This window comes from Dermacentor variabilis, chromosome 1 (genome assembly GCF_050947875.1).
Source record: "Dermacentor variabilis isolate Ectoservices chromosome 1, ASM5094787v1, whole genome shotgun sequence".
Classification (NCBI taxonomy): domain Eukaryota; kingdom Metazoa; phylum Arthropoda; class Arachnida; order Ixodida; family Ixodidae; genus Dermacentor; species Dermacentor variabilis.
The window spans coordinates 16,166,772-16,182,591 of NC_134568.1; the positions used below are offsets into that span (position 1 = coordinate 16,166,772).

The window sequence follows — 15,820 nt, forward strand, 5'->3', positions numbered from 1 at the left end:
GCGGAAACGTACGCGCCGAGCAAGTATGCATGAACTTGCGTTCTTGTTACGTCCCACGCTTGTGCATTATGCAAAATGTAGCGCTTGCACAACGCCACTGTGCGTACGCAACGCGCGCAGTACTAAAACTCGTCGCTATTGGACGCAAATAAGTTTGTGCACAGCACGGGACTCGCGCTTACCCGCATTGCAGGCGCGGGAGAGCTCCGGTACTGCCGAGTATCCCGAGATGGAGGCGTCCACCCAGCTGGCCGTGGTGCTCATGTCGCGCGAGAACCACGCGCCCTCGTTCGCCAGCGGGCCGTACGTGGGCTTCGTGGCCGAGCACAGCGCTGCTTCGACGGCTGTGCAGTGGGCGCCCGGAGTGCTGGCCAGGGTCTACGATCGAGACCAGGTGAGTCGCAGGCGTATGGGCACGCCATGTGCCGATCTTGAATTCGCATCTAACTCCTGATGCTAACATCTGTATTCAAACCGTTTGGTTTGGTTACTGGTGTTATGGCCGAACTCACTAACAGAGATCCGTCATGAATATAGCAGTACTAGGAAAACACACACACAAAAAAAGATGGACATTAAAAGGGAATTTCGCAAGGTAAAGAGGAGATATCAAAATAGTAACCCTTGTCAATATGAATTGTGAGGTATATTAAAGAAGAAATGCGGTTAATATTGTTGGTTCGTGGTGAGAAAAATTCGTACGTAATTAATCTACGGTGACTGTCCAACGTGCAAATAGCCGAAACGCGTCATGTAGGAGGCGTGTACGGCATCTGAGCTCCTTTCTCACGCTACCCTCTGAACACGCCTTGGCTTGTGGCGGCGCGACCGTTCGCGTACCCATTGGCACATACGCAGTGTCTCACGTGGGCGTCGAAAAGATTCACTGAAAGGCGTCACATGCCGTGGCGCACATACACAGTGGCACATACCCAAGTTGACGTCAAAGAGGTTCATTGAAGAGCGCCACATGCCTAGTGACACATACCCTCGCGAACGAACCACATTTTTCGACTGCAGTATAGCCAGGATCGGTCCATATTTTTGATGGGTCAGCTAGATAGCTAGATATCGGGAAGAAAAACCCGGTCTGAACATTAAAAGCGAGTCATCACCATGATCAAGGTCCTGATGTACATAACAGTGTCGCGATTATTACGTGCTCAGAACAAGACGCAAGACGCGGGTCTCTTACAAACAACCGCTATTCTGATGATTGCCAAGAAATCTGCCACCGAAACATGAACGTCAACATGGTGCACTGCAACTTCTTGGAGCTCTTAATTCAGGCGCGTGACGGCGTCGCAGGTCAGGCTCAGACGGCTCACAACCTCAGACGATCTTCTGATGGCGTCAGCCTTCTATTTCACCACCTCTGTTCATTGGAAGGCCCAGCTGCTCCTTACAGTCGCCGGGTGAACGAACTGATGCCCGCACAAGGCGGCGGCGTAGCATCGCTGCACAGCTGCAGCCGTAGTGCCACAACTGTTAACTCTAATATCAGAGCGTGTAATGGTCATTACGCACCCATGGCGTCGACTGGTCTGGTAATGACGTCAAGGAGAGACCGCTGGAACCAGAGCACAGTTTAGTAACGCGTTGTTGGTAGTATTGTGCGACTTCATAATGAATTTGGGCCCGTATTCACAAGAAAGTTATCACTTTAAAACTGTTCGCGAGAGCGGGTGCCGACCAATCGTGATGTTGGACATATTAGCGAAAGCGGTTGGCTACCACCAAAGAGTACTTTTAGCGAAAGCGGTTGGCTACCACCAAAGAGTACTTAGAAACTAAAACATTTCTGAGTTCAGGCCCCGAAGTGCGAATGAATTAATAACAACATTAGATTGCTCTTGTGCTTAGCGTGTGCACGTTGTAGCGTGGCTTGAATGCAAAGTGCCCGATAATTTTCTGTGTGTGAACAACAGAACCCATATTTCGCTTAGGACGCAATCTCGCTTACCACCCTTATACTAGCACTTTCTAATAACTGTAAGCACTGTAAAGAATCCGTATGGAATAGGAACGGGATTAAAACCGTTGTGGTATTTCGGTCCTAAAGGTTACGTTATAACCATGATAAATTGGTCTCGACACGACTGACGGTAAAGTACGTGGGAACTGTATTCAAAGCAAATTGTCGAACTGTCTCGTTTTGTTACCAATACTGTGTACAGAATTTTTTTGTGTATACTGAAATCTGCAGCGTATCGAAAAGCCAATCTCGGTGCTCCCTATTTTTGATCGCGCCATAAAACTTTAATTACTTATCATGGAAGAACAGATTCTGTTCTCTGCGCTGACTTTGTTAATGCAGGGAAAAACAATAGACTCTGGGAACGCGGCGCCTGAGCCTACAGCCGTCGGGTGTTATGTACTTAGAGCTTTGTCCCGCAATGACACATGGTTGTCGGGCGAATAGTATACAATTCAATTATGAGGTTTTACGTGCCAAAACCACTTTTGAACAGCGCTTCGGCCGCGTTATCAAGGGCCTTTTGTTATCAATGTGATCAGTCGGCCTTGAGAGACGGATAATAAGTCAGACGTAGAAATGTGAAGAAGGAATAGGTGCAAAGCCGCAAAACCTGCTGTTCGTACTCCTTGCGTACCAATATCAAGGTGATGCGCTGCCTCTTCGAGTTTGCGACAGGTATGCAGTTGCTTTCATTCGGCTTATTTGATGGCGCTGCTTTATAATGCAGATGCGAGCGCCCTCACGGGGAATTTTTCATATTTCGTGAGGTTTCTTTGCCAGTCGAAAAAAATTGTACGCAATTTTAGCACGTCGCTTAAAACATCGCATTTATATGTCATTTTGGGTGCTTACAGATGAGTCATTGACACTTTGAAAATTAGTTAGATAATTAATTACACTTACCGAAAGGAATTTCAGTAACAAAAGAATTACTGGCGGCTACTGCACTGTACTGAAAACAATTTGTAGTAGGTTTTTTTTTTTTTCGAGTAACGCAACTCCCATTTTTTAAGGTCGTGGTGCATGATAGTTGGAGAACACTGTATAATTCACTCAGTAACCGAAATAAGGCCAAGCCGGATTCACTCGAAATCAGAATCAACAGCACCCATGCGCAGCAGCGCTTATACTCGGACTCACAGCAAAAGAAAAAAAAATAGTACGCGCGCGCGAGAGAGAGAGAAAGAGAGAGAGAGAGAGAGAGAGAGGCTGCAGTTTCCCCGGAAATGCGAAGCAGTACTAGTGATAGCCAAATACGTGACAATCAGACGAAGGAAGATTACACCACCAAGAGGAACAGGCTGTGAAATTGTACTGTCTCCTACTGTGAGGTCTTGCATATACTTATATAACGCCGTGACTTCAGCGCTCAGTTCCTCGAGGTCACAGGAAGTTTCTTCAAGTGCAAGAAATATATATATATATATATATATATATATATATATATATATATATATATATATATATATATATATATATATATATATATATATATATATGGGGTTCGGAATGCTGATCGCCCCCCTCCCCCCCTGGAAAAAATGATAACTGTCCGCCCATGCATTGAAGTATTTATTTCTTCTGTATATTCTTATAACGTTCTACCTACGTGTTTTCCGCGCGATCTGCTTACAATCACGAGTAAATGGAATTTTCAGCGCCCAGGAACCAGTCATAAGGCCAATAGTAGGACGGTATACGATCTTCTTGGCCCGGATGATGGAAGCGGCACGTGCATAGTCGCTTCATAAGTACGGATGCCCGCAAAGCATGACATACAATAGCCTAAGTATACCAGCCAACAACAAAAGTATTCACATATAGCAAGCGTCCAACGTACGACCATTGATTGCAGATTTTCCTGAGTCTTTTTTCGAAGACTCAGCCGTCTCTTCAATTTTTGTTACTGGCTTAATGACCCCTCCATAGTGCTTCAGCGTACGTGCCGGCACAGATGCTGAAACGACGCATCCGGCTTCTGTTTCAGGGACGAAACAGTACGTTCAGGTTGTACCTGGAAGGCGAGGGGGAGAGCATTTTCACCATACACCCGCATTCGGCATCGCGGGAGGCCGACTTTGCCATCTTGGTTCAGGACTCCTCGAAACTGGACTACGAGGTAGCCGAACCAAAGTACGTCGAGTTCACGGTGAGTGAGTGTCGGCGCAAAATCAAGGCCTCTTTCTTTCTTTCTTTTTTTTTTGGAGGGGGGGGGGGGGGAAGGTGGCGAATTGGGAAACGGGAAGGAATTAGCTGCGTTAACTTTCCTCGAAGGAGACTGAGGTAGAAAGGAAGTCGGCTTTCTTCCTTCACTTAGCATGACCAAATACAGTTTGCTTCCAGTTACAATGCTACGGCACTGCCTAATTTTATCTTTTAATGCTTTAAGGGTAGATGTGTTCGTTTGGGGTCGCGCTAGCAGAATAAAAGCAAATTCAACCTAATATCATTATATCATACTACAGAATGTTAAATAAACTGAAAATGCAAGCTTGTATTTAAAATATTGCATCAATTATTCGACTTGCCTTGTCGATCTGATTGATGTAATGCGCAAAGCCTTAAAAATCTGATAAATATGGCGTCAAAAAAGTGCCCTGTTAATTCAGGCTTGATGACTTATTTTCTTCCAACTGGGCAAAATGCGCCTAACAATCGCACCTGTAAGGCACACCAGTGTCGCAGACACACGGCGAAGCTGTCAACTACTGAGCACGCTCTGCAACATCTTATCGGCCCTGACAGCAGCTTTTTGCAGTTATGACCTCGTAGTTACGGAAGGCACACTTTCTCTAGAATAAGGTTTTTAAAACTGGCATACGCGCGCCCGCTGTTCCTCGAGAGTACTTAAGGGGGTCTACAGGCAATCGCTTTTTGGCACTTTGATAGGCAGCTTGTATGGTTAGCGCTTCTTTTTTGGCATCTGGACATGATGTGCGGAGCCAATTGATCGAGACGAATTGGAATACATTAAACGCAGTTGAAGCCACAGTCGTTATTTTCGCTTAAACATGACGTCAGCATCCACACGTCCGGCGCGTAACGTCACCTTTTCTCATTGATTGCACACTTGCGTGCGAGTCCTACTATGTGAAGCACATAGACAGTCCTCTTGGCAGCTGAATATATAGCACGTCATTTGCCCTTAGAGGACTGATTATGCGCCTTTTCTGTGCGCCCGTAATATCGCGCAGGAAATCAAGACGTGCCCCAAATGGTTCCTGGATGACACGTTATAGGAATGAAAGTGTCTGTGCCGGAAATTTAAGCCATTGCTCTAGATAATCCTCTAGGTAAATGCAATAAAACCTGCTTGACAGTTAGCGCTTCGTCCGTTTCCTTCCGTTTGTCCTGTCCCATGCGCTGGTACTCTATTCAGCAATGTGTACAGAGGCCAAGGCACTTGTCTAGAATGCGCTCCTGGCAGCCACTTAACCAGCTGGTGCAGCATGAGGCGACCGGCAGGGCGAAAGAAGACAAGGCATCTCGTAAATGTAGCGGTGCGTGGTCACGCCAAGCTTGTTTCACACCAGATGCTATCGCTAGATGTCGCCAGTTGAGTGTGGAGCACGCGGCTCACGCGTTCTAGACAAGTGTCCTGACCTCTGTACTAACCAGTCCACGCTAGTGATCTTCTAGAAGTACACGTCTCAAGAATATGTATCCACTTCTTCGCCTGGCATGCATTCTACGTAGACTAGCATCTCGCTCAACGTACATTTGCTGCTTTATACCTAATAGCTCTGCTGAACAACTATTTGGTTACTGAGAAAGAGAAATACATGGTACAAATAGCAGCAGAGAAGTGTATTTTTGTGATATCCGCTGCAATGACAAACATGTCGAAAGGCCGTAGCGCCGCTATACATGTATTTTTCCGTCTTTTGCGACTGACATCAGTAGGAAAATTCTTTAAAACGTTATGGGGCTTTACGTGCCAAAACCACTTTTTGATTATGAGGCACGCCGTAGTGGGGGACTAGCCCAACACCATAGCCACTGAGCAACCACGGCGGGTAGGAAAATTTTTACAGTAGAAACTAATATGAAGGAAGAGCGAAAGAACAGCATCACTGCTCTCAATGCATCTGTTCAACGCTGTGCTCGAGCGACCAGTGCGTGTTTCAAGCTCTTATTGTTTCTCAGATCCATCGCGCTTCCATATAAGGTTTTTCTTTTCTCTTTTTTTTATCTGCACCAAGTTTCTTAAAGATTGACTGTGGCAGATAGCACAATTCTAACCCTTGAGCTAAAATTACTCAACGAGGCGGCCATTCATTCTGCAAAAAATCAAAATGTCTAATTGAATAATTAATATAATTACGCTAGCTAAATTTTAATTATCTATTGCACAGATTTCATTCTACGAAAGGCAGCCGGTGAATTCGTAAGGCATATCCCCTTGGAACGAATTCTTAAGATTACACCAGTGTCGAGATATTAATTTTCAGTGTCTGACGAAATGCATTGGCGTTCCAGTTCCTTTTGTACTGCAATGCATAAAACAGCATTTTCTTTAAAAAGTGCCGCGACAGTGCATTCTTACCGCTAGTTGACGCCATATACCTCGAAACCGGTGCCGTCCTCGGAATTCGTTCCAAGGGGATATGCCTTGCGAAAGCACGAACTGCAATTCGTAATTTGATTGTGTCATATAGTAATTAATTTTAAATTTTTTAGTTAATTCGTGTAATTATCCTAATTATTCACTTAAGTATTTTGATTCCTTGTAGAAGTAATGGCCGCCTCATTGAGTACTGTAGCTCAAGCGTTAGAATTGTGCTTTCTGCCGCAAGTTAATATTTAAAAATTTGGAGTAGCTAAAGAAGTCGCAGTTTCGCTCGGAAGACAAAACATCCATTGCGATAGCAAATTAGTAGACAGCTATACGAAGTAACGACATTAGTTTTATCGGCCATATAAACTTGCAAAAATCTCTTACTAACTAAATTAACAAGCAAGATGTCACGCGTTCACACGTAAACATGAACACATCTCACTCGATGACCACGCACACTCGCTAAGAAAACCCTCAAATCAAAACGCGTGGCAACAGCAGCGAGCAAACTGACCTTCGTGCTGGCTCTCCTTTCGGCTCGAACTAAGCGGCGAGAACACACCGCACACGAAGCTACCAGTACTCGGCGCACTCTGTCCCCATCGCAGATAGCTTTCAAGCTAGGGCCCCCGCAGCCGCGCCATACGCAGCCGCCGCCACAGTTAAAAGCCCCCCTCCCCCTCCCTGTGCCTTGCGCACGACGGATAACGGCGCGCTTCCTCACCGCTTTCCTTCCTTGCGCGCGCGAGATTGAGCCACCATCGCCGGCTCACGCTCGCACACTTTCACTCGAACATACAGCATTCGGCGCGCGGCGACGATGTTATCGTCGTGGGAATTAATACAGAACAGCACGGTGACACCAACACCAACGGCAGAAAGGCGCATGGAGTGTCATTAATTGCTATCGCAATAAAAACACCCTATATAACAGATTCTCTAACAACGAGCAGACTCTGTTGGCCTCCTTCACTTTTGTTATTAACATGCCAGCACACCGCGGTCTGATTCCTACTAATTTTGCGCGCTCATCGAGCAGGTCACTTGTTTCAGCTTTATTTTAACCTGACAAGAATCTCCTCCTTGAGGATTGGCACTGGGATAAAATGAACGCCTATTCCAAGCGATTAACTGCACATTGTTCTTTATTCAGAGTGCACAATAATGTTCACTCCAGTAGTCAGTAAGATCTCCGTTGTGTAGATGTAGATGCAGCGCCGTTAAGTTAGCGGCACATACCCGTTATCATGGCAACACTCCCAGCGATGAAGCCGACAACAGTGCGCCCACCACACAAACTACTCAATGTGGAGCAGGCGCAGAAATACAGAAGAATACAGATGCGCATACCTACCCACATTTAGGTAGATACCGTAAACTAAACCCAACCTTGTACAAGAACTCTTGCTCGTGGTGCGGTTCCTTGCCTTCATTGCCTCACGTAACATGGGAGTGCGCCAAAAGACATCATACTATTAATTCATCTTTGGTACTCACCTTACTAAGGGAGCCCCGGGAGGCCATCCTTGCTCTTGCTGACTTCGAGGCCCAGAAAGGCCTCCTGGATCAAACTGGGCGGGTCGCGGTGGCCACTGGAGTCTTGGAATAGGGACCACCCTGCACCGCACCATTCCCCCCGTTTTTTTTTTTTCTATCATCAATAAATGTGCAGTCCTCCTCCTCCCACAACTCGCCAATGTCGTCGTCGTCGTCGTCCTTCAGCAGCCACGGCAACAGGGCGTGAATTAGGTGGCGATTATGTAGCTCTTCTTGTCGTTCTTGTTCTTGTTTTTGCTTAGTCCACAGTAAAGAGTGGCACATATGGAGCAGTTGTATTAGCCTCTAATTGTGATTGTTAATGTCCTGATCATTAAACAGAAAACTAATAATAATAAAGCCTGCCGCAAGAAAGGAGTTAGTGTGTAGTAATGATGCGTCGACAGGCAATGAACAGATGAAGGTGACAAAGTCAGCACTTCTTGAATGTTTGTAAAGTGTTGGAGACTACTGCGCAACTTAGTTTAGAGCCATGGAGACAACAATACGTGCCCTTGATGACGACTAGGAACCTGAGAGCAAACGCGGAAGAATATAAGCCATGCGTCCTCGACAGATTTGCCAAATTCGTGAAGATTATGTAGCGGTGGAAAACGCGAAACCTGCTCGACAAGCTTATCACACACCCAAAAAGAAAGCGAGAGAAGAGGCAGCGACTTGAAGCTGACGTGATGCGAAAAGTGAACCCAGAGGAGAAGCTACTTGTATGGCGGAGGTTTGTGCGTTATTTCCGGGATATCGCCGGTTTACCTTATATTTAGGGTACAGCAACGGCACAAGCCCGTTTGAGAGCATATGCGCCACCTTATTACTTTGCGTAGAACGAGAAAAGGTTTAGCGGTGTGAACATATTTGTATTCGTGTTCAGAAAGTTCGTGCACACAGTGAAGCCTGCTGTTGTAATTTTGGTTAGTGACAGTGAGGCTAGCGGCGAAATCACTACGCGTGGCTTTGCGTGCGCCTTTACTCCACTTATGTTGCTTTGTAGCTTAGTACGTTTACGCGGCTTCTCGGCTGAGCTTATATTATGGGCTACACGTCGATCGCATTGAAAGCATCAGATCTTTTGCAATCAAGAGTGCCAAAGCAAGCGACGACACTAAGGCGTAACAGCTATATCCGAGAAAAATGTAGAAAATTTTGGAACACCATTGCACCTTATTCGGAGCAACTCCTTCTTCTTCAGCAGGACCGGATTGGAGGCCCCTCTGTGGCTCGGGAGATGTTAGGGAATGGCATTCCGAAATTGCATACTTGCAATACATTCGTCGATAGTAGCGAAGAAATTGTAGCTGCTGTTACCATGCTGCACGACATCACTTGCAGCACTGCTCGAGCGCTCACTAAACGCAACTGCAGATCGTGGCGGCCGAGACGGAGGCGGTGCAACCTCTGACGTCGTCCGTGGCGGTGCGGGTGAACATTGTGGACACGAACGACCACGCCCCCATGTTCACCAGCGACATGTACGAGGTGGTTGTGGCCGAAGACGCCAGGCCGGGCACCGCCATTACTGCCGTCACTGTGAGTGACCCGCAAGCGATGCTACGCACGTGTGTGGTCGATTCTGCTATAGTTGCGTCTGCTTGTGCTAGACACACCAGACGAGCATTTGTTTGTTTGTTTGTTTGTTTGTTTGTTTGTTTGTTTGTTTGTTTGTTTGTGTTACCTTCAAGGCCCTAAGCGGGCGTTGCAGAGGGTAGTGGTACAAACATAATCGCAAGTAGTCAACCAGCATATAAAAAGGAGATTATACAGGGTGTCCCAGCTAACATTATCTGGAGTTTAAAAATATGCATACGCCACGTAGCTGGGCCGCACAAACGTAATGTTGTTTGCCGTCGCTTGGAAATACTCGAACATATTTTTTCATGCCGCTTAATTACATAATTAGTTTTAATAAATTAATCAAATTCTCAAATATTATGATTAGATGAAAAGTGTCAATGAGAAAATTGCAGAGCGACATGGAAAACTCCTGATACACTTTTGCTCAATGCGTGCTACGTAAAAGTGTTTTTGCGAGCGTGAAAGAATCCAGCAAATGCACGCAAAATTGCCACGTGATTGGCCGCTCGAGGCACTTTGCGTGTATTCGCGGGCTTATTTCACGCTCGGGAAAGCACTTAAAGAAAGAAAACACGCGTAGCACGTATTGAGCGACAGAAAGCTGTATCGGGAGTTTTTCATGTTGTTCTACAATTTTCTCATTCACACTTTTCATGGAATTATAATATTTGAGAGGGCGAATAAATAATTAAGACTAATCATCTGATTAGGCGGAATGAAAAAAAAAAACAGTTTGAGTATCTCCAAGCGACGGCAAACAACATTACCTTTGCTCGGTCCAGCTACGTGTGTACGTGAATCTTTTCAAACTTTGACGTAGTAGTTCTGCGGAAACCCGCAAGGTGGAGAGAAGCAATGAATAAAGAGAAATCAGACATCCACCCATTCGTAGCAATTACTACAAATGAAGCCCATACGAGTCCCTCGAAAGGAAAGCCTCATAGTTGAAGAAAAATTCGTCCTGGTCCGGGACTCGAACCCGGGACCACCGCCTTTCCGGGGTAACCTGTACACCATCTGAGCTAACCAGGTGGCTAGCAGATGACAGGGCGAAGTCGAATGTAGTCGAATGTAAGCCTTTGTAGCAAATGCTACGAACGGGTGGATGTCTGATTTCCCTTTATTCATCTTTTCAAACTTTCTCTAAATATAGCTGGGACACCTTGTATAATGCTTCTATGAATGTGTCAGTTTTTTTTTTTTTTTACAGTGCACAAAGAAGAGTTAACCTGTGTTAGTAAATTACGCTTCCACAAAAGCAAAGCGCCCACTGTTACCGTAAGTGTAGAGCCTTGGTAAGCCAGAAAAAATACAAAACTGAAAGACGAGGGGGCGACGCCACCACCATGTTCTCGGAGCAGCTCGTTGTGTTGTCATGGATTTTTTACAGCGTCTTCTAAAATCTAGCTTATTCATAATTGGTTAAGAAGGACCCCACATTTCATTCTAGAAAAAACAAAAACCCTACCTAGCAACTTTCTAGACTTTTAACATCGTCAATACGGTGCAGATATACGGAAAAATACTTAAAATCCCGTGACGTCAAACTGAGATTCTCGTGCGAAATTAAGCAAAAAACGAAGTTTAGCTATTCATTTTCTCCACTGTAGTAATCAACCTTTTACCGCCAAGTGAATAAAAATATTGCCTCTAAAAAAGCCCTTTACCAATATAACCTAATTTATGGGTGCTTTAAAGGCGAGCCTAATCCCGTAAACTTGCGCGTGCTTAGTCTAAAATAAAATCTGCGCATTCAACCATATTGTACATGGTCTGTAGAATTTGGTGCCTATGCTTTACACCCTCGAATACCGTGGTATACTGCGAGCTCAAAAACGGAGGTTCTTAGAAGGTGGCAGGTAAAATTGGTTTAAGAAAGAATTATGTTGCCAAGACCATAAATTTACCATTCTATATTAATTGATGTATTGCTTTCAACCCCAAAGAATAATGACATGGAGCTCAGGCATAATCTGTCACATTTTCACAAAAGCACACTAAGAAATCGTCGGTGGTAAAACGGCTTCTAACGAGCTTCTAGAATTCCTTTTTTTTTCATCATACTTTTGCATTTCTTTGAAGTTGTTCATGCGTTTACCATGCCAAGAAATTTGCCGACATTCATCACCTTCGCGCTCGCGTAAAAGAAATACGTGCAATCCGTAATTGAAGACTTTTTTTATAACGAGTGATGGCTGGTGTGGACAGTTTTCTACTAGTACATTACTAAATGGAACATTGGTTATGCGATCATTCAGCTGCCATGGAAATGATGCTTTATACATTGATTTATCGAATTTTGGTGCTTGTGGCTTGATACGTTCTTGTGCCTTGGTATACTGCGCTTTATTTGCCTTTATTCTAAATTTGCGAGCAATAATAATTTTCTACTCACCGAAGGTGGCAAGACTCGGCGCACATGAATAATCATTGCATATTGTTGCAATTGTAACACGATGCTTTGTTGAAAATGATTAATATGCGAAGTCATAACGCGGTTTCAAGACAAAAGTACGATGTTTAGGCAAATTCATGCACTAACCTTGCATCCTTTCCATGCTGGCTGAGCAGAGACATGACGGCAGAGTTTGCTCTAGTAATTTTCGAGAAAAAAAAACTCTTTGGGTTCGAACCAATAAACGCGTTGATGGTCTTGTTGCGCTAACGAAAATGCAGGCCACTGACCCGGACACTGGGAACTTTGGCACAATCAAGTACACATCTCTGAATGGACCCATCGCCGCAAAGTGAGTGGTTCCTAAAATCGTCGATATGATTGCACCCGTCGAACGTCATGCACAACGCAGATGGGCCGTTTAGCAATTGATTTCAATCTTTAATTTCACATTACCGGTCCATTGCATTAAAAAAGCCTAATTCGCAAAGGTTACAACACGTCGATGAGAATTCAGCATGTCTTTGTATGCGCTATAACTTCAATGAGTCCCTCTATCCCAATGCGCACTGTTGTAATCGCACCGCTGGCACGAGTTGTTGGGAACTCGGCGCTGACGCCCGTTGTTGCACCTGGGTCGCAAGCCCCAAGGGTAGCGTTGGCCTGGCGGCCTGGGGTACAACTGGAAGCATCCGAAGGTCCCGGCAAAGCATGAGTCGACTGGTAACAGCAAAACAACTTGTTTATTCTAACATCGCAAACAGTTGGCGGTCAGGTCGACCGAAGTAGAGAGACGGGAGAGCACGTTACTCAACAGAAGAAATCGGAGCCTCTTTGGCGTCCGGGGGCAGCTGCTTTTATACTCTCGCAGTTGAGGGCAAGAAGGAACCCCTCTATAGACGAGCACGTGACTGTGCCGCTCGGGCACAATGGGATAAGGTGGCGCAGCCGTCGTGCCGGCGCCGCTGGGGCACAATGGGAGGAGAAGGTGGCTCACACGTCGTGTCGGCGCCGGTCAGACCCCTCGCTTCACAGTTAGGGGAGCTCCTCTCCCCGGCTGCCGCGCTTCGACAAGCGTGGGCACCAACATGCACATACACACACACACGCACATGAAGACACGTGGCATTGGAACATGCCTGGACGCGCTTGGCAGGGAGGCGTAGCGGCGGCGCCGAACGGGCCAAAATGTCTGCCGCTTTGAACGAAGCCCCGGCGTCCGTTGCATCCGCGCCGGCTTTACCGCGCGTCGTAGGCGAAACGTAACAGACCGCCCCGCCGGGGGAAGGAGATCCCGATGGTCAGGGGACTGCATCCGCTGTCCGGAGGGATGTCGCTCGATGATGCTCATAACCGAAGTCGGGCGTCCCTCGACGTTTCTTGAGCGCAGCGCACAGAGAAGGCCTCGTTCTCTCGTTCAGGTTCGCACAGGACACTGCAAAGTGACTTCGGGAGAGTTCACATTTTTGTTCTCGTTCCCGGCAAGCGTTAGAACTACGCTGAAACTCAACCGCTCAGTCAGCAAGCACGGCACAACCCTCACTAAGCCCTGCCAGGCTCTTTCCCCTTTTATACCACTGCCTAGTTCCTTACAGTAGTCTAGCAGCACTCAGAACGCGTCCACAAATTGGAAAATTGCACTAGAAAGAACATCATCACTTTGAAACACTACACAAAAGCAATATGTTAAAAATCCTGCCTCAGGAAGAAAAACATCAGTAACAAACAATTTTGAGGCTGATTCATACGTTAGGGGCTTCGACTTAAGCCATCGGCGTTACCGTTGAGACTCCCCTTTTTGTAACGCACCTCAAAAGAATATTGTTGCAAAGCGAGGCTCCAGCGCAGGAGGCGGCCATTTTTGGGAGAGATGGTCTGCAGCCATTGGAGAGGGCAGTGATCCGTCTCAATGATAAACCTCGAGCCGGCTAGATAGCATGACAATTTCTGAACGGCCCACACGAGACATGCACACTCTTTCTCGGTGGCGCTATACGCCTGCTCACGACTGGTCAGCTTACGACTAGCATACAGGACGGGGTGTTCTACTTCTCCATTTTCCCGTTGGCACAGTACAACGCCCATGCCTCGCTCACTAGCATCGCACTGAACAACGAACCCTTTTGTATAGTCTGGCGATCGTAGCACAGGCTGGCTTGTTAGGGCACTCTTTAGGGCGCTAAAAGCTCTTTCCTTTGTCTCGTCCCAGACGACTGTTTGCGGCTGTGTCTTTCTTAGAGCATCCGTCAGGGGAGCCGCGATATCAGAGTACCTGGGGATGTACCTCTGATAGTAGCCGGCGACACCTAAGAACGACCGAATATCGGTCTTCGTGCGCGGTTGCGGGAAGTCTCGCACAGCGGCCACCTTTATTTCAGAGGGGCGGCGACGACCCTGACCAATCACGTGACCGAGGTAGACAACCTCGGCCTGTGCTAACTGGCACTTGGGAGCCTTGACTGTCAAGCCCGCTTCGCCCAGGCGGGTTAATACTGCCCGCAAGTGTGCCATATGCTCAGACCAGGATGCGGAGAATATCGCTACGTCGTCTAAATACGGTAAAGCGAATTCTTGCTGTCCCCGCAACACTTTATCCATGAGGCTTGAAAAACAGTATGGCGCGTTCTTCAAACCAAAACTCAACACTTTAGGACGGAATGTTCCCATTGGTGAAATGAACGCCGCATACCTACTAGCCTCTTCTGTAAGTGGAACCTGCCAATAACCCCTGACAAGATCTAGGGTGGAAATAAACTGAGCGCTACTAACTTTCTCAAGGCGCTCCTCGATGTTAGGGATCGGATAAATTTGATCCTTAGTGATGGAATTAAGCCTGCGGTAGTCGACGCAAGGACGAGGTTCCTTGCCCGGTACCTCAACTAAAATCAAAGGGGAGGTATAATCACTCTCACCTGCCTCAATAACACCGAGCTGTAGCATTTTCTTTACCTCAGCCTCCATAATATCGCTCTGGCGGGGTGACACCCGGTACGCCTTGGATCGTACTGGCTCTGGGGAGGTAAGTTCTATATCATGAGTAAGGACAGAAGTCCTACCAGGCCTCTCAGAGAACAGACCTTGAAACTCTTGTAAGAGCTGGTGTAGTTCGGTTTTCTGCTCAGGCGACAGCGATGCTTTACTGATTAAGTCACTAATGACTTGATCGGTGTCTTCCCTGTTCGTCACTGAGCCTAGTCCCGGAAGCTCGACCGGAAGCTCTTCAGGAACGTTTACCATCATGCACACCACTGCTTCCCTTTGTCTATAAGGTTTGAGCAGATTACAGTGGTAAACTTGCTGTGCTTTCCGCTTTCCTGGCAGACTCACCACGTAGTTAACGTCCGACAGTTTTTGAACAATCCGTGCTGGGCCCTCCCACTGCTCGTCTAGTTTGTTGTTTAGCGATGTGCGCAATATCATGACCTCATCGCCCACCTCAAAACGACGGGCCCTGGCGGTCCGATCATAATAAACCTTGGCCCTCTGCTGGGCCTTTGCCATTGCTTCACCTGACAACTCCTGTGCCCTTCTTAAGCGTTCGAGGAGCTTAAGCACGTACTCCACCACGACTGGGTCGTCGCCCCTGCCTTCCCACGATTCTCGAAGCATGCGAAGCGGAGATCGCAGCGAGCGACCGTACACCAGCTCAGCTGGCGAAAACCCCGTAGCCGCATGCGGCGCGGTCCTTAATGCAAACATCACCCCAGGCAGACACAGCTCCCAGTCAGTTTGATGTTCAAAACACAATGCTCTCAACACGCGC

General features: G+C 46.9%; 1 protein-coding gene across 1 annotated transcript in view; it reads left to right on the forward strand.

The window, feature by feature from the left end:
• Cad86C (Cadherin 86C) overlaps nucleotides 1-15,820 on the forward strand; it is an 80,632-nt gene that overhangs the window by 25,112 nt on the left and 39,700 nt on the right. The window contains exons 8-11 of the mRNA XM_075698370.1: nucleotides 194-394; nucleotides 3,966-4,127; nucleotides 9,453-9,617; nucleotides 12,339-12,409. Coding sequence (XP_075554485.1) covers nucleotides 194-394; nucleotides 3,966-4,127; nucleotides 9,453-9,617; nucleotides 12,339-12,409 — 599 coding nt within the window. The remainder of the gene's footprint in view (nucleotides 1-193; nucleotides 395-3,965; nucleotides 4,128-9,452; nucleotides 9,618-12,338; nucleotides 12,410-15,820) is intronic.